General features: G+C 41.0%; 1 protein-coding gene and 1 long non-coding RNA gene across 5 annotated transcripts in view; one reads left to right on the top strand and one right to left on the bottom strand.

The window, feature by feature from the left end:
• The window catches only part of Mboat1 (membrane bound O-acyltransferase domain containing 1), a 94,510-nt gene that overhangs the window by 40,869 nt on the left and 30,517 nt on the right, over nucleotides 1–23,124 (top strand). For 3 of the 4 annotated variants that reach the window (XM_070024480.1, XM_070024477.1, XM_070024479.1), the window contains exons 2-4: nucleotides 12,396–12,541; nucleotides 14,000–14,077; nucleotides 18,752–18,847. In XM_070024480.1, coding sequence (XP_069880581.1) covers nucleotides 14,046–14,077; nucleotides 18,752–18,847 — 128 coding nt within the window. In that variant the 5' untranslated portion in view covers nucleotides 12,396–12,541; nucleotides 14,000–14,045. Of the gene's footprint in view, nucleotides 1–1,353; nucleotides 1,394–12,395; nucleotides 12,542–13,999; nucleotides 14,078–18,751; nucleotides 18,848–23,124 lie in introns of those variants that run through there. The other variant, XM_070024478.1, reaches the window with a different exon arrangement.
• LOC138828408 (uncharacterized) overlaps nucleotides 12,210–23,124 on the bottom strand; it is a 33,783-nt gene continuing 22,868 nt past the window's right edge. Inside the window, exons 4-5 of the long non-coding RNA XR_011372242.1 lie at nucleotides 20,238–20,390; nucleotides 12,210–12,294 (exon numbers count right to left, since the gene is read on the bottom strand). This is a non-coding gene — a long non-coding RNA (uncharacterized lncRNA). The remainder of the gene's footprint in view (nucleotides 12,295–20,237; nucleotides 20,391–23,124) is intronic.

Raw genomic sequence — 23,124 nt, forward strand, 5'->3', positions numbered from 1 at the left:
TCAACTTCTTTATAGTTGTTGAAATGGCATAAAACTAGGTAGTAAAGATCATCCTCTCATCGATCTTATTTTGGGGTTGATGAAAGTGTCAGCTTTAAAAAAATTACTTCTTCCTGAGGAAAAAAATCCCTCTCCTCCTTAAACACTGACAGTCTCTGCAGACACTTATAAATATTCATATTTTATATGTTAATATATTAAAAATTCCCCCTTCCTCCCAGTTGGAGAAGGGGAAGGTACTATGTAGTAGCTGGGTACCAGATTTGGATCTAAACAAGCTTCTGGTTATTGGATGCTATTGCGTATGCAATATTTAGTATAACACATTTTTTTTTCACCAGGTGATACTATTCTTTTAATTTCTCATGAGGAGAAAAATGTAAATTTGTCTTAAGAACCTGAGCTTCAAACACTGCCCTTAGGAAGAAGCAGTATCTATGTTAAAGGACATTTCTCTTGAGAATTGCTCAGTGTATGATTTTTGTTTTTGGCAAATTAATTTTTGTAGGGTCTTATCCTCATTGTCCCACAGCAGTCTTTACTCTGTGTTCAGACCATGGCTTTTCTGTGAACTTTCTTTCTTCGATTATCTTATTACATAGTATATGTCCAGGATGAATTAATTTGCCTTTCATGGGCATTGCTGTTTCACTGTTTACAGGTACCCATAAGGTCACACATGAAAATGGAAATTAGAGGGATTAAAAACTTAAAACTTCTAGCTTTGAAAATGTTTTCCCCTAAAATAGGCTACTTGAAACAGTTTGCACTCAGTGTGGATTCCATGAGTAGAACTGTGTTTTGTTTTTTGGTCAGTTGTGGGGCTTGAACTCAGGGCCTGGGTGCTGTCCCTGAGCCTCTTTGTGCTCTAGGCTAGCACTTTACCACTTGAGCCACAGCACCACTTCCAGTTTTTGAATGGTTAATTAGAGATAAGAGTCTCTCACAGGGACTTTTCTGCCCAAGCTGGCTTCAAACCGTGATCCCCAGATCTCTCAGCCTCCAGTAGCTAGGATTATAGGCATGAGCCACCAATGCCTGGCACATAGAACTGTTTTTAAGTACTCTTGACTTTCTCAAGTCACTCAGAGTTACTTCATTTATGAGCCAGGTTCCACTCTCTTTTATCCCCTTCCAAGATATTGCACTCCGTAGACTCTTGAATGGCTGTCCCAACACAATCACCTGCATTCCACAGCAAACCACATTTGGAGTTGCATTCACAGTAGGTGCTTCTGCTCGGCCACCTGGTGACCCAGGTGCCTGATGACTTTTTTTCCCCACTTCCTTTCAGATGTCTTGATTTTGGAATGCACTGAACAGTAAGCAACTATCAGAATGTGTTTTCTGTTGCTATAACAAAATACTCAGAGCTGGATTCATTGGAGAAAAGGTTTGTTTTGTGCATCATTTTGCATGGGGAAAGTCTAAGATGGGGCAACCTCATCTACTTGGTGTCTGGTAAGGGCTCCTGCATGGCAGGGAAGTGGACAGGGAGCCAGCTACATATAGATGGGGGCAAATATCTGGGTAGTCTTGCTTTGTAAACAGCCCTTAGGGGAGGAATAGCTTGAGTGCACTGACAAGCACATCCATCCCTTCTGAAAGCAGTACTTTCAATGACTTGTCTTTTGCTAGCTCAGCTCCCAAAGGTCCCTCTGCTTCTTAACATTATAACCCAGGGGACCAAGCTTCAGCACACAGACCTTGGAGGAAATAACTCCATAGTAATAACCATACTAAAGGCTCAGATTTTACTCTGAGAGATAAGTGTAATTCTACTACCTAGAAGATGGGCAAAGGATCCTCTTCCTGAAATCCATTTAAATTATGCTTTGTTTTTTTCTGTCTGTCTGTCTGCCTGCCTGCCTGCCTGTCTGTCTGTCTCTCTCTCTGTTTCTGTCTGTCTGTCTGTCTCTGTCTCTGTCTCTGTCTGTCTCTCTGTCTCTGTCTCTGTCTCTGTCTCTGTCTCTGTCTCTCTCTCTCTCTCTCATACACACACATACACACACACACACACACACACACCTTCCTTGGATCCTGATGAAAACAGAATGCACCACAAGAATAGAGATTAGTACCATCATAGATTGGTTTAGTGTGCTATAATTTTTGAACTTCCTTCAAATCTTTATAGTTTATTTAACACATGTAAACTCTGTAGAAGACCTAACAGTTATTAGTCATTTTTTTGGAGGGGGGGCTGTCCTGGGGCTTGAATTCAGGAGCTTTTTTTAAAATGTTAAATGTAAACTTTATTTTAAAAAATACTTTTAGAATTACAAGAAGATTGTTATAGTATAGAGTTATAGTATATAACTTTTTATAGTACAGTTTCCACATATCTTGCATGTAGTTTTGCCTACTATTGACATTATGTAACATCTTATATGTACTATGATTAATGTGCCAATACTGATATTTTTAATAAAGGCCTTATTTTACTCAGATTTCCTTAGTTTCAACCTAATGTTCATTTTCTGTTTCAGGATCCCACCAAAAGTACTGCAGTATCTTTAGCTGTCATATCTCATTAGACTACCTGTGCTTGTGTCCCTGAGCTTTTTACTCAAGGCTAGTGCTCTACCATGTGAGTCACAGCTCAAACTTTCGGTTTTCTGGTGTCTAATTGGAGATGAGTCTCATGGACTTTCCTGCCCAGACTGGCTTTTAACCACGATCCTCAATTTTCAGCTGCCTGAGTAGCTAGTATTACAGGCATGAACCATTAGTACCCAACCCAGCAAGTCTCAGTTTTTGTTTGAGTCCATAGAGGCTCGAGTAAGTGACTGGTCCAGGGTGATAGGCATCTGCTATAGAACTGAAAGTCTGGCCGATAGAATGGAGCAGGAGCTGCTCCTCAATCCATTTCACACATCTTTCATGCAGCACCAGTGATATCTTGGGCACTGAGAAAAGGTAGAAGAGGTGGAATGAGCATGGAGTTAGATTTTCTTTGCTTTTCCAATCAATAACATAGAGTAGCCTGGTATGATGCTACCTTTTATTAATTTGTTTGATTTTAAGTTGTAGGCCTTGAACTCAGGGCCTGTGCACTGTCCCTGAGGTCTTTTGCTAGCACTCTACCACTTTGAGCCACAGCTCCACTTCCTGGTTTTGAGTGATTAATTGGAGATGAGTCTCATGGAGACTTTTCTGCCTGGGCTGGTTTTGAACCACAATCCTCAGATCTCAGCCTCCTGAGTAGCTAGGATTATGGTTATGAGCCACCAATGATGCTACCTTTCATCATGATGATAAAGTCAAGAAGTGAGAGAGATTAGCTAGAGTCCTTCTCAAGAGCAATCAGCTATGGATTCTACTGACTGATATCTCTTAGGGTCATTTTAATACTTCTGCTTGTGATTTTTAGCTTCCTTCTTTTTATATTAATTTGTTTGCTCATTCATTTGTATTGGGGTCTGAACCCTGGGCCTCACACTTGTTCTACCAAGTGCTCTACCACTTGAAGTATGCCAAAGCCTTTTTCTCCCTCCCTTTATCCCTCCCACAGAGATTAAATAGTTATTCTATTCCAGGCACTGCAGTAGGGGCTAGGAACCCAAACAGTAACAGCTCACCAAAGTTTCTGTGAATGAGGTACTCTGATTTATCTGGAAGGTACTTGAGCTTTGCTTAGAGTTTTTATTGTTTACAAGGAGCCATCAAACAACCCAGATCTCATCTGAGCACCACAAATACCTTGTGAAGTGTTGACTGGTACCAGGTCTTTTCGTCATTCTCATTTTTATTTCCTTTCCTGAACACTTCTACCTTCCTCTTTTCTTCACTTCTAAACCAGTGTTTCTAAATACTGAGTGCCTGGCTCTGTATGTAGACCCCAGATTTAAAAAGTTCCTGGTCTACCTCTTCTTAAGTCTGGATTCTCCTTTGTGTTCTCCTATGTGTTTTTTGACCCTGTTTCAGATAGTGTTCCAAAATGAGTCATTATTATTGCTATTTCCACAAAGCTGTGGTTGGTGTCTTTTTAAAAACCTGTTTAATCTCTATGATTGTTATGTGGAATTTTGGGGATTGAAATCCTAGACTTACAGACTTTTTTTTTTCTTTTACTGGATTAGAAATGTCTTAGAAAGTTTTGGGTTCTTTCACTCAGAAGCTACAGAATTTCCATTTTTATGTGAGGCGGGTATATGAACTTACCTTTTCTTTTTACTACTTTTGTTGGTCCTGGGACTTGAACTCAGGGCTTCATACTTGCTCAGCTTGCTCACTGGCACTCAGCTGGCACTCAGCTGGCACGCCACCACTTGAATCACACCTCCAGCCCAATTTTTTTATTGCTGATTAACATCTGGATTCTTGGATTTTTCTATCCAAGCTGGCTTCAAACTGTGATCGTCCAGGTCTCAGTTTCTTGGGCAGCTAGGATTGTAGGCATGATCTACGTTACCCAGAGGAAATACAAGTGGCAACACTGAGTGGTTGGATGGCCCTTCTTTTAGATAGACGATCCAGAAGGAGGAATAGATAAGAGGAAGATGATAAGTGTTGTGGATGTGGTGAAATTTAGGTCAGTAGAGAATTCAGAAGGCTTGGGAATTGCAGGAGTGTTTCTGTACTAAGTACAGAAGGTCTTATACTGAGTGAGGGAGAGATTGCCTTGAGCATGTAGGAGAAGGGCCTGTGGCCCTTCTGTGGGATTGCCCCTGGAAGCACTATCATTGCAGATATGGGCAGTGAGGGCACAGCCCTCAAAGGAAGCAGAGAAGCCTGTGACCAGAAAGGTAAGAGAAAACAATCAAGTTAAATATTAAAAAGGTACCCTGGGCATAATGACTCACACCTATAATCCTAGTTTACTAAGGAGGATGAGATCTGAAAATCCCATTTTGGAGTTGGCCTGGGTGGACAAACTCACAAGACTCTCTCATCTCTAATTAACCAGCAAAAAGCTGGAACTGGGGGTGTGGCTTAAGTGGTAGAGAACCAGCCATGGGATGAGGGATAAATTTCTTTTCAAATTGGTCCGCAGTGGAGTTTCCTTTTTCTGACACATATGTTTTAGAGAAGGTGATTTTATAGTAGGAACTCAAAATAGCTTGGCTCCTAGGGAATAAGGCAGAATTACAGCTACTCTAATTTTGACAGTCTCTTCACTCCACAGTGGCCCCTAGACTTTGGGACCCTCTATTCTTGGAATTATGGCTTGTGTGCTGTATCCTAGCTGCCTTCCTCCCCTTCCGCCCCCCTCCCCCCCACACCCCAGGCCCTGATCTCTGTTTCCTTAAAGTTAAGGGCAGTGTATCTTAGTTTCAAATTAGACTAAATTAAAATTAATTTTGTTTGGAGACTTTTGTGCATTTCACAACACAGTCTAAGATAATTGGTCACACCCAGGGGTGTTGCATAAGAAATGTTTCTGCATTTTCCACTGTCCCTAAAGATTTCATTCTTAGTAACATCGTAAATAGAAAGCAATGTGATTGGTGGTGGAAGGCGTTTGGGGCTCTGGAGAAAACTCCTCAGAGTTAAAAAAAATTACCTTTAAGTAGTTGTATGAAGCAGTTGCTGTTTAACAGAGCAGTTCAATGCAACTCAGCTTGGTCTACCCACCCCTTTCCTCACTCTTCTTAGTTTTATAGGTTATACCTTGATTTTTTGACTGCATTCTCCTCCTTCTCTCCTCTTTTTCCTCTTTGGAGCTTTAAAGCTTTTACTTAAGTCTACCAGGAAAGAGACTGTTCAAGGTGAGATTTACTTAGGAGACAACACAGGTTGATGGGAAAAGAAACCACTTGGGAGTCAGTTTTTCCTTATCTTTAAATAATCGTATTTAACTTCTTCCTTTTCTACACTGGGGAAATAGATGATATTTGTACCTAGTGCTTACTTATTAATATGAAATAACCAAGCCGGGCGCTGGTGGCTCACGCCTGTAATCCTAGATACTCAGGAGGCTGAGATCTGAGGATTGTGGTTCAAAGCCAGCCCAGGCAGGAACGGCTGTGAGACTCTTAGCTCCAAAAAACCACCAGAAAGCCAGAAGTGGCGCTGTGGCTCAAGTGGTAGAGCGCTCGCCTTGTGCTGAAGAGCTGAGGGACAGCGTCCAAGTCCAGAGTTTAAGCCCCATGACCAAAAACAAACAAACAAACAAACAAAAAAAGAACCAACTATTTTCCCCTATTGGTAGTGATGGTGATCTGTGAGAATACAGCTTGAGATGCTCAAATTCTAGTTAAACATTCTATGATCCTGAAACCTTCCCTATCTTTACTCAGTGCTGTCTCCTACAGCATTGTCCACCTCTTTGCTCCCTTACTCCTAGATGAGTACTTCCATTTCCGGTACCCTGTTTTACATCCACTCCACATCTGAAGCTTGTGCAGAGCCATAGACAACATACTGGTCCTGAGTCTTCTTGAAATGTCTCCCGAAGAACCATGTGTTAATGGCTTGCTCTTCAGCCCATGGGACCTTGAGGAGTTTGAAGTCTAGTTGGAGCAAGTCAGGTCGTTGGTAGAGTACCTTTGAAGTGGATATTGGGAGTCTACCTGTTCACCCTTCTCCCCTCATTGCTTCCTAACCACCATGAGGGACACAAATCTTCATGGCTGTTTCCTGTCATGAGGTTCTGTGATGCTACAGGGGCTGTGTAACTGTGGACTGAAATCCTGAAACTGAGACAAACTAAAGCATCTGTGCCCTTGAGTTGTTCATGTTCACCCTAGGTGTTTTTCACAGTGAAGGAATGTTTGCTCACATATAGGACACTGGGGTTCTAGTCCAACTTTGACAGTCAGGGGCAATATGGCCCAGACCATGCCACTACCTGTCTTAAGACTTCAGTTTTTTCTTCATCTGGAAAGTGAGATGTTGGAATTAGTTGGAGGGGAGGGGTGTATGGAGTGAGAGGAACCTTTTTGTGGTGGCTGAGCAGGTGGCTGAGGAACTAGATGCTCTAGGTTTCAACCCAGTGTGGTCACTGAGTAGGTCTACATATCCCTTAATTTCTCTGTGACTTAAATTCCTTATCACCAAAGGAGCTTTGAACTGTGAAGATGAGAACACATATACAGGCTAAAGGACATTGACCAGTTCTTAAATGCTTGGCTATCATCATTAACATTTTTATAGTGGCTAATAACAGAATTGATAATAATGGGAGACTTTTATTTATATATTTTCAGACTTTTTCCTTACTATTCCTAAAAAGACAACATAACCATTTTCCTTCTACCCCCAGCACCCCCTATCCATTGTGGTCCATTTTTAAAGGGCTTTCATTCTAAACTGTAACCAACCCAGGGAGCACATTATTTTCAGACTAGCACAAGCCAGAAATCATCCTGTACAGTTTAAACTCTAACCAAGTATGTGAGGATTGTTTCTCCAAGAATTAAAGAGGGATGATCTCACACCACAGGGACTGGATTCTTTTACTCTGAGCTGGTGAAGGAGGCTTGGTATGTGAGTATACAAGCTCCAGAGAATCAGAGAGTTTAATCTCAAAGAACAGTCATTGGAAAGGACTCTGAGCCTCAGTGAGGTGGCTTTGAATACTGGCTACACGAAGATCTCCAGAGGCAGTGGGTCGCCTGTAGACCAATAGTGTTGGTTTGATTCAAGGTGCTGCCCTAAGGCTGAAGGTTTTTCTGACCTGGTGTCATACTTTCCTTAGTAGTATGTGGAGGGTTGTTGCGAAGATCAAATGAGATTAAATGAGGTATTAGACAGGAGTCACTTGCAAAAACAGTTGACATTTATTAATGCCCTGTTATATAACATATGCTCAGTAAATGCTTATTGTCACTGAACTGCCTGGAACAAAGCTAAAGGCTAAAGGATGTGTACTTTTATCAGGCTGCCAGGTTTTCTTAGTGGTAGGAAGAGTAAGAGGGAGGCCCCCTTAGAAACTGGGTTTTAGCCTCAACACTCCCAGGCAGTTAATGCCAGGTTCTTCTAAGGCCTAGAGCATCCCAGCAGCCTTTAGTTTAGGTGCTGCTTATTTCCCACGTGTAGGAGCAAAGACATTGGAGTCTGTTTTATCTCCTGTGAGTTGGGGAAAGAATTTTTACTGGTCTGTGTTATGGGCTGAATTTACACGTTGAAGTCCTATCTGCCAGTGTCTCAGAATGTGGCTGCATATGGAGATAGGGTCTTTAAAGAGGTGATTAGCTCATTAGGTTGAGCCATAATCCAGTATGACTGGTGTCCTTGTAAGAAGAAGCAACCAGACAGTCCTGGAGGTACCACACAGGGGAAAGCAGAGCAGTCCCGAGAGACCCCATCCCTGCCAACACTTTGGTTTGAGACTTCCAGCTTCCAGAACAGTGAGACAATCCATTTCTGTTGGTTGAGAGCTACTTTGTGATAACAGTCCTAGAGAATTAATAATGATAGTGACCAAATTCTCCAGGAGTGATATGTTTATGGAGAGAATGCTAGGCATGATGGAGTGGGAATAGAGATAGTGATGAGTTTGATTTCAAACTCTAGCCACTGTGTATATTCTTCATTTCCTTCTGTACAAGGTAGGAGCAAGATACTTCCTAATTTTGTTCAACAACTTAGATGAAGGGTTTGGTTGTTGTTGTTTCCCCCCCCAACCTTGACATATGGTACATATTCAATGAAATATATTTATAGTTAGGATGGCATGAAATACCAATATAAGGTTTGATTGGGTATAAATTACACATATTGACTATTTGTCTTAAATAATATTTGCTATCTACAAGCTTGGGAAAAGGAGCTCAGTTCTGATTTTAGAGGTATTGTCTTGCTGACATTCCAAGGAGTTAGGAAAGAGCGGACAATAAGGATCTCTTTGACGGTGCAATGTAACTGAAGAGAATGGTACAAATACTTTTTGTTCTGTTTCACAGAAGGGAATAGCTAGTTTGGTTCTCTTATTCGTAGGGGAAATGCAAAAAGAGGACTGTTTGTGGTGGCAGAATGGCTTGCTTGAAATAAGGGATTGTTTAATTAGATTGGTTTTTGTCTTGGCACATATAAGGCAGAGTGCTGAGCAAAACATTCCAGGCCTGGACAGTTGCCGGAACTTCCAGTGGTGAGCTATTGGTAAATTCTGGTAGGAGGGAAAATAATTCTGGTTTGTTAATCTTTTCTAGTTGTTAAAAATAGCATGCTTGAAAAAAAAATAACATATTTGCATCTCTTCATTAAGAGGAAGGCACTATTTTTAGCTCCTGACAAAGTTTGTTTTTTTTTTCCCCCTCTGTTGGAAGCATGAAACCAGGGAAACAGAAATCCCCAAATGTACACTTCCTGAGAAGAGAGAGAAGAGAGAAGAGAGATTTAAGACTCCGTGTTAGAAAAGGGCAGCACTGTTTAATTGGGGCTGGTGAAATACAAAGTCAGATGCTTGGGCTTGTGTTTGATTTTCTTGCAGTGACTTTGAAATCTTGCAAGAGCTGTGCAACTTGAGCTCTTGCTGAGTCTGAGTTACACCAGTCTCGTTTGTTTTTAGGATCTGCCCAACAAAATGCCTGCGCTTGACTGTTTCTTTATGCAGAAGGGTCTGCACAGTATTTGAAAGGTTGAGAGCCCATTGTTGGAACTCACCAATGGAAAGGCAGCTTGCTTCTCCGATTTGGAGACTATAGAGAGGTAGAAAAGTAAAACCCTGCACTTTCCATTGAAGTGTGCAGGGTTACAAAGCACATTCTAAACTGTGTAGGGCATGAATCTCTGTCTCTTTGCCTACCCACATTGTGACTCTTGATACTTTGCTGCCTATGAGAAATTGTTTTGCTTTAAGATGAAATTTTTACAGGTGATTTCTAAGATTCTTGCCTAACTTCCTCCTATTTGTAGTTAATGACTACAGCTCTGAGGATGGAGTGAGTGCATTAAGGATGGATGTGTGCATGTGTGTCTGTTGTCAGTGTGTGTTGTGAGTGTAGGGGAAATTCCACATGGATCTCATCATTCTCAATTGTAAACAAAATTTTATAAAAAATTTGCCTAGATCTTGTCATCCTACTAGAATAGCCATATTCAATTTTACATGATATCTTTGCTTGTTTCTGTAAGTCATTGCTGGTCTTTTTCTGTATGTAAAGATGCACACAATTTTGTATATTATACTTTGTGTGTGGGGCTGAATTGGGACTTGAACTCAGGGCCTACAAGTTGTATAATTCATTTTCAACATAGTGTCTAGTGAGTACCATTGCTGTATTTGGAAACAGTTTTTTGAGAAGACTAAGGAGATCTAATCTCAAATAGGAAATTCAGTACTAATTTTCAAAAATGAAATAAAAATTCATTCAGAGTGGTATTTTCTAGGCCAGTATTCTACCACTAAAGCCATACCTTCAGCCATATGAGTAATATTTTCTTTGAGCTATGAGGGGTCCTAACTATGTGAGAGGCTGAGATCAGGAGCATCAAAGGTTCCAGGTCAGCTTGGGCAGAAAAGTTTACAAGATTCTATCCCAACAGCAAAAAGTTGGGTGTGATGGTACACACATGTCTTTCCAGCTATGATGAGAAGTCTAAAATAGGAGGATCACAGTCCAGACATATGCTTGGACAGAAAGAGAGACCTTATCTCAAAAGTAACAAGTTCAAGCCAGATGCTGGTGGCTCACGTCTGAAGCCAAGAGGATCGCGCTTCAAAGCCAGCCTGGGCAGGAAAGGCTGTGAATCTTTTATCTCCAATAAACCACCAGAAAACTGGAAGTGGTGCTTGTAGCTCAAGTGGTAGAGTGCTAGCCTTGAGCTGAAGAGCTGAGGGACAGTGCTCAGGCCCAGAGTTCAAGTCCTATGACTGACAAAAAATAGCAACAACAACAACAACAACAATAACAAAACCAAGTTCAAAAAAGGACTTAGAGGCACGGCTCATGTGTGGAGCACTTGCTTACCATGTGTAGACCCTGAGTAGACATCAGTACCACCAAAAAATTAAAAATAAAACATCCTCATGACTTCTAAAGGTTACCAGATCACAGAACACTTTAACAATCTGATAAGTGCCTGTTCTCTGTGGATGACAGCCTAATGTTGCCAAAATCAGTGCTGCCTCCTTTTCCTCCACACTTTGGGCTTTAAATCTTTTGCCTGAGAGTTGTTCACTAGACTTAGTTTTGGTTTTTTTGTGTTTTGTGTTTACTTTTTATTTCTATCATCACTGGAATCAAAATTCCCAGTATCTTTGCTTTTTATTGATCACAGTGAGTTCTATTGTGGCAAGAAAACCACTGATATGAAAGTTGAGAGTTCATTCATCTCTTCAGTCTTTTTTGTTTGTGTGTTTATTAAGTGCTTTCTAAAAGTGAAATAATACTGGCATTTTCATTCATAATACTTTGATGAGCAAAAGTCACTTTTGTGAATGGTTAAGCCAACTTCAAATGAGTTTTGAATTTGATTTGTGTAAATTTAAAGTGAAAGATAAATTGGTTTACTTGCTTTTTTTCTTTTAGTTAAATCCTCTCTCTCTCTCTGTCCCCCCTCCCGCAAACACTCTACCTCTTAGTTTTGCCATAATCCATCCATAAATACATAAAATATGCCTGAAAGATGGATTCCTGAGATTTTTTTTTCCTAAGAAAATTTGGTGTTTGCCTTGCATAGATGGCCAGACTTGTTCTTGGATGTTTGATTATGATCAGTTTGGGGGCTTGAAATCAGGGCCTGGGCACTGTCTCTAAGCTCTTTTTGCTCAAGATTTATGTTTTACCACTTTGAGCCACAGCTCTGCTTTCAGTTGGCTTTTGATAGGTGAATTGGAGATAGGAGTCCCATGGAGACTTTTCTGCCCTGGCTGGCTTCTAACTTTGATCCTTAGATCTCAACCTCTTGAGTAGTTAGGATTATAGGCATGAGCCATCAGTGCCTGGCTGTTACTGGAAGTTTTAATGGAGGACTAGATCTCTTCTTAGAAATCCTTAGTAAAACACCTTGAATTTGAAGAATATCTTTGCTTATTTGTTGGTAATTTAAAATGAGTCAGGAAACACTCCATGGTTTCATTGGAGAAACCTTTGCTTTTAAGGTAAAAAGGAGGGGGTCTCCTGCCCAGCTTTGCATCCTCAGTAAAATACATTCTTTTCCTTAGGGTAGTGCTGGAGACAAGGAATCTCATGGCCAGCTTAGTTTCTACATTCAAAGTTTCCAATGTGTGCAGTGAGAAAAGCAGTTTAAGGGGCTACAGAAAAATGTTGCATGTATCATTTCTCTGACCATGTGAAGTTAAAGTTGCTTTATTTTACTTTTGGGATTTCATTTTATACCTCTTCCAAATGCTCTTCTGAGGCCAAAATCAAAGGCAAACTTGACCATGCATCTTGATGTAGAAATCTGAAAAAAAAAAAAAAGGTTTCTAATTTAAAAAATAAATTTACACCTGGACAAAAGAGTAAAGACTTCTCTTGTCTCTTTTTCCCTCTCCCCGCTGGTAGGTTAACTTCGTGGCCTGCCAGCTCTTTGCCTTGGCTACAGCCTTTTGGTTTCGCATCTACTTACATCCTGGTAAAACCAGTCCTCAGGTCCGACATGCATTTGCCACCATTTTAGGAATTTACTTTGTCATTTTCTGCTTTGGCTGGTAAGTATGTGATTCATAAATTCTCAATGTACATCACTTGTATGATACATACATATATATTATTTATTTATTTTTCCTGTGTGTGGTACTGGGGCTTGAACTCAGGGTTTCATAGTCTTTGAGCCAAGCCTTTAGCTCATCTGATTATTTTGGGGCTGGGGTTTCTCTTTTTGCCCAGGTTGAATTGGACAGTGATCCTCCTGTTCACATATCCTGTTATATCCAGGATGACACGCATATGTCACTACGTCTTGATTTTGCTGCTGAGATAAGGTCTTGTTAATATTTTGCTCAGGCTGGCTTGGAACTATAATCCCCCTAATCTCAGCCTCCCATAGTAGCTGAGATTCCAGGTGTGAGTCAGCACACCTGGCTTGTGGTGATATTGTTTGTTACACTAAAGTAAGAAATAGATGGTCAGATGTGTAGCGCACGTCTGTAATCCCATCACTGGGGAGGTGGTAACAGGATGATTGAAAGTTTGAGACCAGCCTAAGCTACCTAGAAAGTCACTGACCAAAAAAAAAAATCAAGGCTGTTAATGTAGCTCAGTAGTAGAAGACTACTTGCCTTGCCTGTACAAGGCCGTGGATTCCATCCCCAGCACTGCAAAAAAATTATTCAATAAATACAGTGATATATGTATATGGTATTGTTAAATATCATGATAGACACTTCACTGTAAAATCATAAGGCTGCTGCAGGAACTCTATTATGCATAAGAAGCTGGAACCAATGAACTACCAATGAAAGTCACTGTGGTGTGGGTTTTTCTTAAAAAGGTAGACTTCTGAGAGCAGTGTTGGTAGCTCTCGCTTGCAATCCTAGTAACTTATGAGAGACTGAGATCTGGAGGACTGAACGAACCTTTAAGAAGAGATTTGCAAGCTGGGCACTAGGCTCACACCTGTAATCCTAGCTACTCAGGAGGTTGAGATCTGAGGATCTCGATTCAAAGCCAGACTGGGCAGGAAAGTCCTTGAGACTCTTATCCCCAATAAACCACTCAGAAAACCAGAAGTGTGCTGTGGCTCAAGTGGTAGAGCACTAGCCTTGAGCTGAAGTTTTGAAGGGCAGTGCTTAGGCCCATGACTGACAAAAAAAAAAAAGGATTTATAGTTTGAATCAGCTGTCATGTAAGAGAAAATCCTGGTATCTATGGAAGGCTAATATTTATACTGTTTTAGAGCAAGAACTCTGTTATCTATAGATAAAAAGTACAGCCATTCATTAATAACTGGGATTGGCATTGGCTGGTAGGTCCTGGGGTCCTAGTGTCCCTCCAGGATACAGAATCTTGATTACATACAACACTGGATTGCTTGATGTACTTTCTCTGATGTGAACAAGAGTTCACAGGTCACTTGCTTTGGAGAGGGAGGGGAGGTGGAGTAGTTAACAGGGATGTGAATATGAAATATGATCTGGGCCCATCTTTCCCTTCCTTATGTCTTAAAGGTACTCTGTACATCTTTTTGTGCTGGTGTTACTGTGTTATGGAGTCATGGTGACTGCAAGTGCATCTAATGTTCACAGGTAAGACTCTGGAAATCAATAATGTGTAGTTATTTTTATTGTTTTTTTAATGGCACTGGGATTTGAAAATCAGGGTCTTTTGTCTGCTAGGCAGGAGCTGTACCACTTAAACCATGCCCCCAGCTCTTTCCTATTTTAATTATTTTTTTAGATAATGTCTTTTGTTTTTGTACTGGATTAGCTCTGGATTGCTACCTTCTTATCTGTACCTCCACATAACAGATTATATAGGTACTTGCCATCATTTTTGCTTTATTTGTTGAGTTGAGTTCTTGCTAACTGTTGTCCTAACTAGCCTTGAACCACAATTTTCCTATATAGCTGAGCTTTTGGCATGAGCCACTGTGCCACGCCTTGTTGCATGATCTTTGAAAAAGTATTTCCAGGGGCAATGTATACTCTCCTCATTTTCCACAGTGAGAAGCTTCTGTAGGATATCAGAAGGAGGGATAAGAGGCTTCTAGAAGGCTTCATGGAAAGGGTGGGCTGCAAAGCCAATCTCAAGTGAAAGAGAATCAGTTTATCAGCCCAGCTGTATTTGTGGTAGCCCCAAATTAAAGACAACTCAGATGTCTACCGTAAAGGAATACTACTGAGCAAGAGAAAGGAATGAATGCTGTATATGTAGAATGACATGGCACATCTCAAAATAAAAAAATGTACCAGCTGGAGGAAGCCATAGAGTCTGTTCTAGAGAATTCAGGCTGATTTATGGTGACAGATGATTAGAGGCTTTGGGGGGGGGTGAAATGGTGCAGGGACTGAAAACACTTCTGGGGATTGATGACTCATGTTCACAATCTTGAACTTGGTGATATATTAAATTATATACTTTGAATATATACAACAAAGAGATTTACTATGATGTTTTGATCACAAATACAGAGGTAATGTAACTCTGCCTGAGGTTGCCTGCTCAGGTGGCCAGGTATTGGTTTCATACTGTCACTGCTTCCTATGAGCTTCCTGAAAACTCAGTATTGACTACTTTTTGATGTCTCTGGATAGAAATTCTGTAAAAAAAAAAAAAAAAAAAGCAATGACTTCCTTCCTTCCTTCCTTCCTTCCTTCCTTCCTTCCTTCCTTCCTTCCTTCCTTCCTTTCTTTCTTTCTTTCTTTCTTGCTTTCTTGCTTTCTTGCTTTCTTGCTTTCTTGCTTTCTTCACATTCAGACAAAAACTTAGAATGATAGCTGGCTCATGTAAGACTCAGTAAATATTTATGGAATCAATGAATGAGTTGCTTCTAAAAGACATTTTTTTTCTTTTTCTTTTCTTCCCCCCCCCCCCCCCACTAGTAGGACCAGAACATGGGTCCTTGAGCTCTTACTCAGCTTTTTCGGATCATGTCTAGTGTTCCTCCACTTGAGCCATGCCTTCACTCTTGCCTTTTGCCTGTTAATTTAGAGATGAAGTCTTTTTCTTCCAATGCTATCTTCAAATCTCTGTCCTCCAGGTGGCAGCCTCCTGAAGAGCTATGGTTATAGGCCATTGGTATCTGCTGAAGTTACTTTTATATCTTTTTCTTTCTTTTCCCGATGGCTTTTCTGTAGCAGGTACTTTTTATAGCCCCAATAGCTCTTGGACTAATAATACTATGAGTACAATATATATCCTTCTCAACAACATTAAAATTTACTTTTCAGTATATAATTTTATAGTGGCAATAAATTTCTGGGTTTCAGAGAAAAATGTTTTTGTGTGCCTTTAATCTTTATAGTCTTTTAGTGTTTAAATGAGCTCTGAAAAATCTCAATTCCAATTATCTCTCTTCTCAGTGCCTTCCTTGAAAGAATAGTATTGTTTTTTCCATGAGATAAATAATAAGTCAATTTTTTCCTAATCTAGAAAGAATGAATTTTAGAAATACTTCATAAGGCCTGGTGCTTATACAGCTTTACTTTTTTTTTTTTTTTCCTCTAAATGTGGTGGTGAGACCATATGAGATTTCTTGGCTTTTCCACATCGTTTCCTTTTTTTTGTTGTTGTTCCACTACTGTATCTTGAACTCAGGGCCTGGGTATTGTTCCTTAGTTTTTTTGCTCAAGATTAGTACTCCACCACTGGGCCAGAGCTCTATTTCCAGCTTTTTGGTGATTAATTGGCAATAAGTCTGATGAATTTTCCTTCCTGCGCTGTCTTTGAACTGTGACACTCAGATCTCAGCCTCCTGAGTAGCTAGGATTACAGATGAGAGCTACCAGCTCCAGGCCTAAATACCAATTTGAAGGCAATTAAATGATTGATAAGATTGTGGCCTCTCTGTAGTCCATTGCTAACTTCTTACTCATTGCACCTCATCTGCTCTCCCCAAATGTATGGGATGTGGACAAAGAGAAGACCCTTTTTCAGAAGGCCAAGCACTCACATGAATACTTGTTCCAGGGTACAGCCAGGTTTCCAGCATTCCAGTTCAGTGGCTAGAGCCTGGGCAGTACTGAGAGGTTCACAAACCGCTTACAGACTCTTTGCCCACAGAAGTGCTCTAGTAGTGGCAGGTTGTGTTCAGTGAGTAAAGGGACTATTTTTCCTTTTCCTGTTTGCTTGGAGAGCTTGCCAGTTTTTTTGCAGAGGCAGGGAGTGGTTCACAGTTTCCAGAGGATGGACCAGGGTAGATTAAAAAAAATCCAAGTGATTTCTTCTTGAGCTATTTCAGGGAAAGAACACTCCAGACTTCTGAAGTCTGGGCGGAGAATGCAGCTTCTCTGTACACCATGTCACCCACCTGTAAAAGTAGGGTTTTATCGCAGATTCTTTCAAGACAGGATTGCACGATTCATTGTGATTTACCCTCCTTTCCACTGAGAGAGAGAGAGAGAGAGAGAGAGAGAGAGAGAGAGAGAGAGAGAGAGAGAGAGAGAGAGAGATGAGAGAGAGAGAGAGAGAGAGAGAGAGAGAGAGAGAGAGAGAGGAGATATAGGGGATGGAGGAATACTGTTTGCTGCCATATGGATCAATCCCATTTCAGGACTGGCTGTTTCTTTAGGGTGCTTTTAGAAACCTCTATTTCCACCCCAAGCCCCTCTGTTGGGCAGGAGCTTCAGACATCTATCTACGACAGAGGAATCAACTGGAACCTGTGGTTTGTATCTCCCAGGACAGAAGCCTTGTGAGGATTTGTGGTGATGCACCTGTCAGCCCTAGAGTCCCTGTTTTTGTGACAAGTCCTTGCACAAGTTCTTTTTTAATAATGCTCCATTAGCCAGGCACTGGTGGCTCATACCTATAATTCTAGCTACTTGGGAGGCTGAGATCTGAGGGTCATGGCTTTTCAAAGCCAGCACTTCTCCTTCAGGGATTGACATGACTCTCAGAAACATTTGAATTTCAGAGTATTTTAGATTTCATATCAATTTCAAATTTTAGATTTTCAGATTAGGGTTATTCAACCCCATAACATCTCCCTTTCCCTTTCTCTTTCCCTTTCCCTCCTCCCCTTTTCCCTCCTCCCATTCCTCTCTCTCTCTTCCACCCCTCCCACTTCCCACTTCCCTTTCCCTCTTCTCCCTCCCCTCCTCCTTCACTCCCCTCCCCTCCTCCTTTCCTTCCCTTTTTCCCTCTATTTTCTTTCTCCCTCTTTTTTCTTTCTCCCTCCCTCCCTCCCTCCCTCCCTTCCTCCCTCCTTCCCTCCCTCCCTTCCTTCCTTCTTTCCTTCCTTCCTTCCTTCCTTCCTTCCTTCCTTCCTTCCTTCCTTCCTTCCTTCCTTCCTTTCTTTCTTTCTTCTTTCTTCTTTCTTTCTTTCTTTCTTTCTTTCTTTCTTTCTTTCTTCTTTCTTTCTTTCTTTCTTTCTCTTCCTTCTTTCCTTCTCTTTCTTTTTTCTTTCTCTTTCTCTTTTTCTTCCTTCTCTTTCTTTCTATCCTGGAGATAGAAGCCAGGGCCTTGCACATGATAGGCAAATGCTTTACCACTGAGCTACACTCTAGTCCTTCATCCTGTGATCTTTGTTTATAAATAATGGCAGAGACCTCAAGGTTATGTAATTCCTTATAATATATATATGTAATGTTTTATAATTCATTATCTGGTTAGATTTTTCTGCTAAATGAATTTTTATTAACTCTTTCTTTACTATTCTTTGTATTGACCTAATCTTCTTGAGTTGTTTTAATGTGTATGTATGAATTTCAATATAACTTAGCATTCTTCTTCCATGTTTTATGCTACATGTTAAAAGTAATGCCTTCTGAAGTTCTGTCTCTGCTGGGCTCCTGGATCACTGAAAATGACTCCAGTGATTTGTTTTAGTTCATTTCCACTAAAAGTTGCTGACCCCTTCCAGCGTGTCAAACCAAGGGCTGGGATATTCAAGGTTGTAGTATTGAGGAAACAGATACCCACACAGACATTTTAATATTGTAATTTCACAGGTTAGCATGCAGTACTAGAAAAATACAGGCATGCAGCCATGAATCATGCTGAGGTCAGGGAGCAGGGTATGGGGTGGGATGGCTGGAGTGAGAACAAGCCAAATGACCATGAGAACATGACATGTTGGCCTGAACAGGGCCTGATAGGCAGTTCTCTGATGAGCTGTAGGATGGAGAAAGGAATTGCAGGCCAAGAAAGACATCTGGTCAGATCGGACTTTGTGACCAATAGGTGCAGAGAGGAAGAGAGAGGAAGACTGTAACGTTGATTGAGGAAAGTGAACCAGTCATCTGTGTTTTGGATTTCAGGTACTCCTTTTGTGTAGCAATGGGATACCTTACGATATGCCACATCAGCCGAATATACATCTTCCACTATGGAATTCTCACTACCGATTTTTCTGGGTGAGTACCTTAATTTGAAGGTGTGTGGGGGGGGAGGGGAATGAGACGGTGGTGATTGGATTGCTGACTTTGGCTTAGTCCCTAGGGCTCTGTTAACATCAAGGATGCATTTAAGGATCGTCGTGGCTCGTTAAATCTACTTGGAAGGACTGTGCTAATGACATTGAAGTTGAAAATGTGGCTGTTCTGTAGGACTATTAGCTCTGCTACATTTTGTAAGCAGGGGTCACAAGCCACAGCCCAGGGCCTGTATTCTTTCTGCCCCCTCTTAAAAGTTTTATTGGAACACAACCAGGCACTTATTGATGTGTTATTGCTTGTGGCTGCTTTTGTACTTCAGCGACAGAGTCAAGTAGTTCCATCTAGCCTGAAAAGCCTAAAATATTTACTGTTTAGTTGTTTTAACCTAAAAAGTTTGCCGTGTCTATTCAGTGGTGCGTGGTGTAGGCTTAATGTTCATCTCTTACTAGTTAAGGATGCAGAAATTGTTTCATTATCGCTGGGTGCCAGTGGCTCTACTCAGGAGGCTGAGATCTAAGGATTGTGGTTCAAAGCTAGCCTGGGCAGGAAAGTCCATGAGACTCTTATCTCCAAATAACCACTAGAAAACTGGAAGTGGCACTGTGGCTCGAAGTGGTGGAGCACCAGCCTTGAGCAAAAGAGCTCAGGGACAGTCCTCTGAGTTTAAGCCCCATGACTGACAAAAAAATCTTCCATTATCTGATAAATAGTTACTGCGATGACCCTTTTAGTGTCTTCTGATGTTCCATCTCTATTCTCAGCTCCCTATGATCTCTGGCAACAACTAGGGTAATGTCCACCATATAACTTATGAGCATTTTGTCCATCTCTTCCTGGCAGGACCAGACCTCTCTTGATAGGTCAGCTGGTTGAGGCTATGGACGGATCAAAGACAGTTCTATAGTTAGCTGAGTTTAGTGTTTTGTGACTCTTGAGGAAGATAGGCTAAAGCAGAGCTGTTCCTGTGACATGGACCTTATTACCACACACTTTCCTAGAAATAAATTCCCATATCTGCAGGCATCCCCAGGTCTACTCCTTTCCCCCCATTTGAATCACAACTCGTCTGGTGACTGGTTGGAGAACAGGCACTGAATGAACGGGTCACAGCTTTCCAAAGCTTTCCAAAGTGTTGTGTTACACATTAAATAAAGGTCAGAACTCCCCATAATGTTTAATCAGTAAGCTTTCAGGTTTTGGTTTCAATCACCCCCCATCTCTGGAACTGAGAATAGTTCTTGCAACTTAGGCTGTGTTGGACAAATGAATGAATTGACTTCTCTCACATTTACTAGTGTTTCTAGGAGACTCGTGATTTGACAATAGCTATATTGGTTGTGATACTACTGCACAAACATTTTTTTTTTACCTTCCTCACGAAGGACACTGTCTTCTGCTTCTCATTTTTATCATATTGTCTTTTTAAGGCAGGATTGTCTACAACAATTTTTGAGTCCTCAGTGTTCAAGGCACAACGTCATAGGCCAGGGATGCTGTGCGTTCTAGTCAAGACCTCTAGTCTCTAGAACAGCGAGAGAGAAGATTCATTTGTTGGCTAGGTATGGTGATTCAAGCCTATAGTCATAGCTACTTGGGAGATAGGGATCAGGAAGATTGGAGTTTGAGGCCAGGCTGGGTTAAAAAATTCATAAGATTCCCCCATCTCAACAAATAAAAATCTGTTTCAGCTCTGTGGGAAGTGTGAATAAGAGCATAATGTCCAGGTCACCCTGGACATAAATATGAGAACCTATATGAAAAACAGCAAAAACAAAAAGTGTCCAGGGCATGGCTGAAGTGGGAGAGCACCTGCCTAGCATAGATAAGATTTCAGTTCAAATCCCAGGACCACTTCCCCAAAACATATTAATAATTATGTTATAAATTAAATATACAACTCATGGGAGGGAGGGAATGGAGAGAATGAAGGAAAGATGACACTGTACAAAAGGAAATGTACTCATTACCTGACATATGTCAATGGAACCCCTCTGTCCATCACGTTTACAATAACAATACATTTAACAAAAAGAAAAGAAAATATTTGTGCTGGGCACTGGTGGCTCAGGCCTGTATCCCAGCTACTCAGGAGGCTGAGATCTGAAGATCGCGGTTCAAAGTCAGCCTGGTCAGGAAAGTCCGTGAGACTCTTATCTCCAATTAACCAACAGAAAACAGAAAAAAATTCTATCTATCTATCTATCTATCTATCTATCTATCTATCTATCTATCTATCTATCTATTTTTGTGAGAAGCCACTCAGCTTGTTGTAATTTGTCATAGCAGCTCAAAGAAATTAATACACATCTGTCCCATTTGGAGATTAACGACTCTTTCTTGATTCTGCTCCCATGGGAGAAGAGCACCTCTATCGTTCCCATTTTCTGGCTGCTCTTGTGACTCCTCCTTTTCCCTTAGTTTTATTAAAACCATAAATTCAGCTGTGCATGTTGGGTTACACCTGTAATCCCAGCACTCAAGAGGCTGAAGCAGGCAGATTGTGAGTTTGAGGCCAAGCCTGCTTACTTAATAAGACTCTATTAAAAAATTAAAAAGATGTAGTTTTTGCAGTGGTTTTAGTATAGCCAAAATTGTGGAAAGTTACCAGAAGGAAAAAAAAGAGCATTTAGGAATAACAGGCCTATGTTTGTATGGTGTGGTGGCTCGGGGTCTGCCAGCAGGGCAGGAGGATAGAAATCAGTTCCTATCAACTTCACTTTCAACAGCAGTTTTGAGACATGTCCTTAAGCGGTGTCGATTCTGTGTCATTTGTTTGGATAACCTTGAATGAAGAAACCTCTGAGGAAACTGCAGAGTGTTTGAAAATAGTGGGGACATTGTTGTTGGGGAACAAATAAAAGAAAACGATGCTGCTACCTGAGAAACGCACATGATTATGTCTCCTGATTGTTCTTCAAGGATATGGTGACTTTTTCTACAGATCATTGTGAAGCAACATCATTTTCCCTACCACAGCCACTGCACAAGGGCTCACTGGAATGCATTTATGTTCTTTGATAATGCCAGGCCACATAAATGGAGAGGTACATATAATCCACCCTCCCTCAAGTTGACCAGATGTTTTACATCACCAATTTGTCAATCACAAGACATTGGATCTTGATCCATGTCTGTTCTCATTACTAACATGCAAGCCACAAGTGACCTTGCAGAATGGAATTGATGTCACCTGATTTATTTCAGTCAAAATAGCATGCTTAGGGGTTCATCAAGAGATGAAGTTGTGTTTTGAAGTTGAACCCCGTGTTGCACAGATGTGGCTGCTTTTCTATTGTGTACCTGTGGGCAAAGTTCAGTGTTGTTCACACTTTGTTGCGCTACACCTTTTAAATTGTGACCCTCAAATCTCAGCCTTCTGAATAGCTAGGATTACCACCAGTGCCCAGCTTCATGATGTGTTTAGAAGAGCACAGATGGTGATTGGATGGGATTGGATGCCATTAGTGTTTGTGTCAAAGAACCTATAGAGATGTTTTTAATTTGGGAGAACACATAAACTTGTGCAGATTATTCTTGAAATTTGAAATTTTGTGTAGCAGTCTAAAAGTGATCAAATCTTTCATAAGCTGGACTGGCCTTCATGGTAGAGGGGGTACACAAGATGTATCTTCACTAATACTGCCAATATTCTTTATATTCTTTATAGATTAACATATGGTATGCTTTGATTCTGTGAATGTGGGGTGTGAAAGGCACTAGAACAGTTGCTGTTCTCCTGGAGGGAGGCTAAACAATTGTAATAAAGCTATTACTTGATTCCTTTTAGGTTTGTTATAGTGAGCTGAATTTTTTTTCCATCACAGGTGGGTATAATTTGAGTTTCCTTTTGAGGGCAGCAGCAAGAATTCTTTCTTTAGCCAGATACCCTCCTCTCATTTTGGCAATTGTGGTCACCCAATTTTGGAAAGCATTATGAACTGAGAACTCTTACACAGTGCTTGTGGAAATATAAATTGGGATGGTCATTTTGGAAAGCAATTTTGCCATAGTAACATTCCTCCTCCTTCCCCTCCCCCTCCTCTTCTCCCTCCCCCTCCTCCTCCTCCCCCTCCTCCTCCTCCTCCTCCTCCTTCCTTTGTCAATCATGGGGCTTGAACTCTGGGCCTGGGCACTATTCCCCAGCTCTTCAACTCAAGGCTAGCACTCTATCACTTAAGCCACAGCGCCACTTCTGGCTTTTTTCTTTTTGCTTATGTGGTGCTGAGGAATCAAACCCAGGGCCTCATACATGCAAG

The sequence above is a fragment of the Dipodomys merriami genome, unplaced genomic scaffold (genome assembly GCF_024711535.1).
Source record: "Dipodomys merriami isolate MVZ:Mamm:240054 unplaced genomic scaffold, mDipMer1.0.p SCAF_16, whole genome shotgun sequence".
Lineage (NCBI taxonomy): Eukaryota > Metazoa > Chordata > Mammalia > Rodentia > Heteromyidae > Dipodomys > Dipodomys merriami.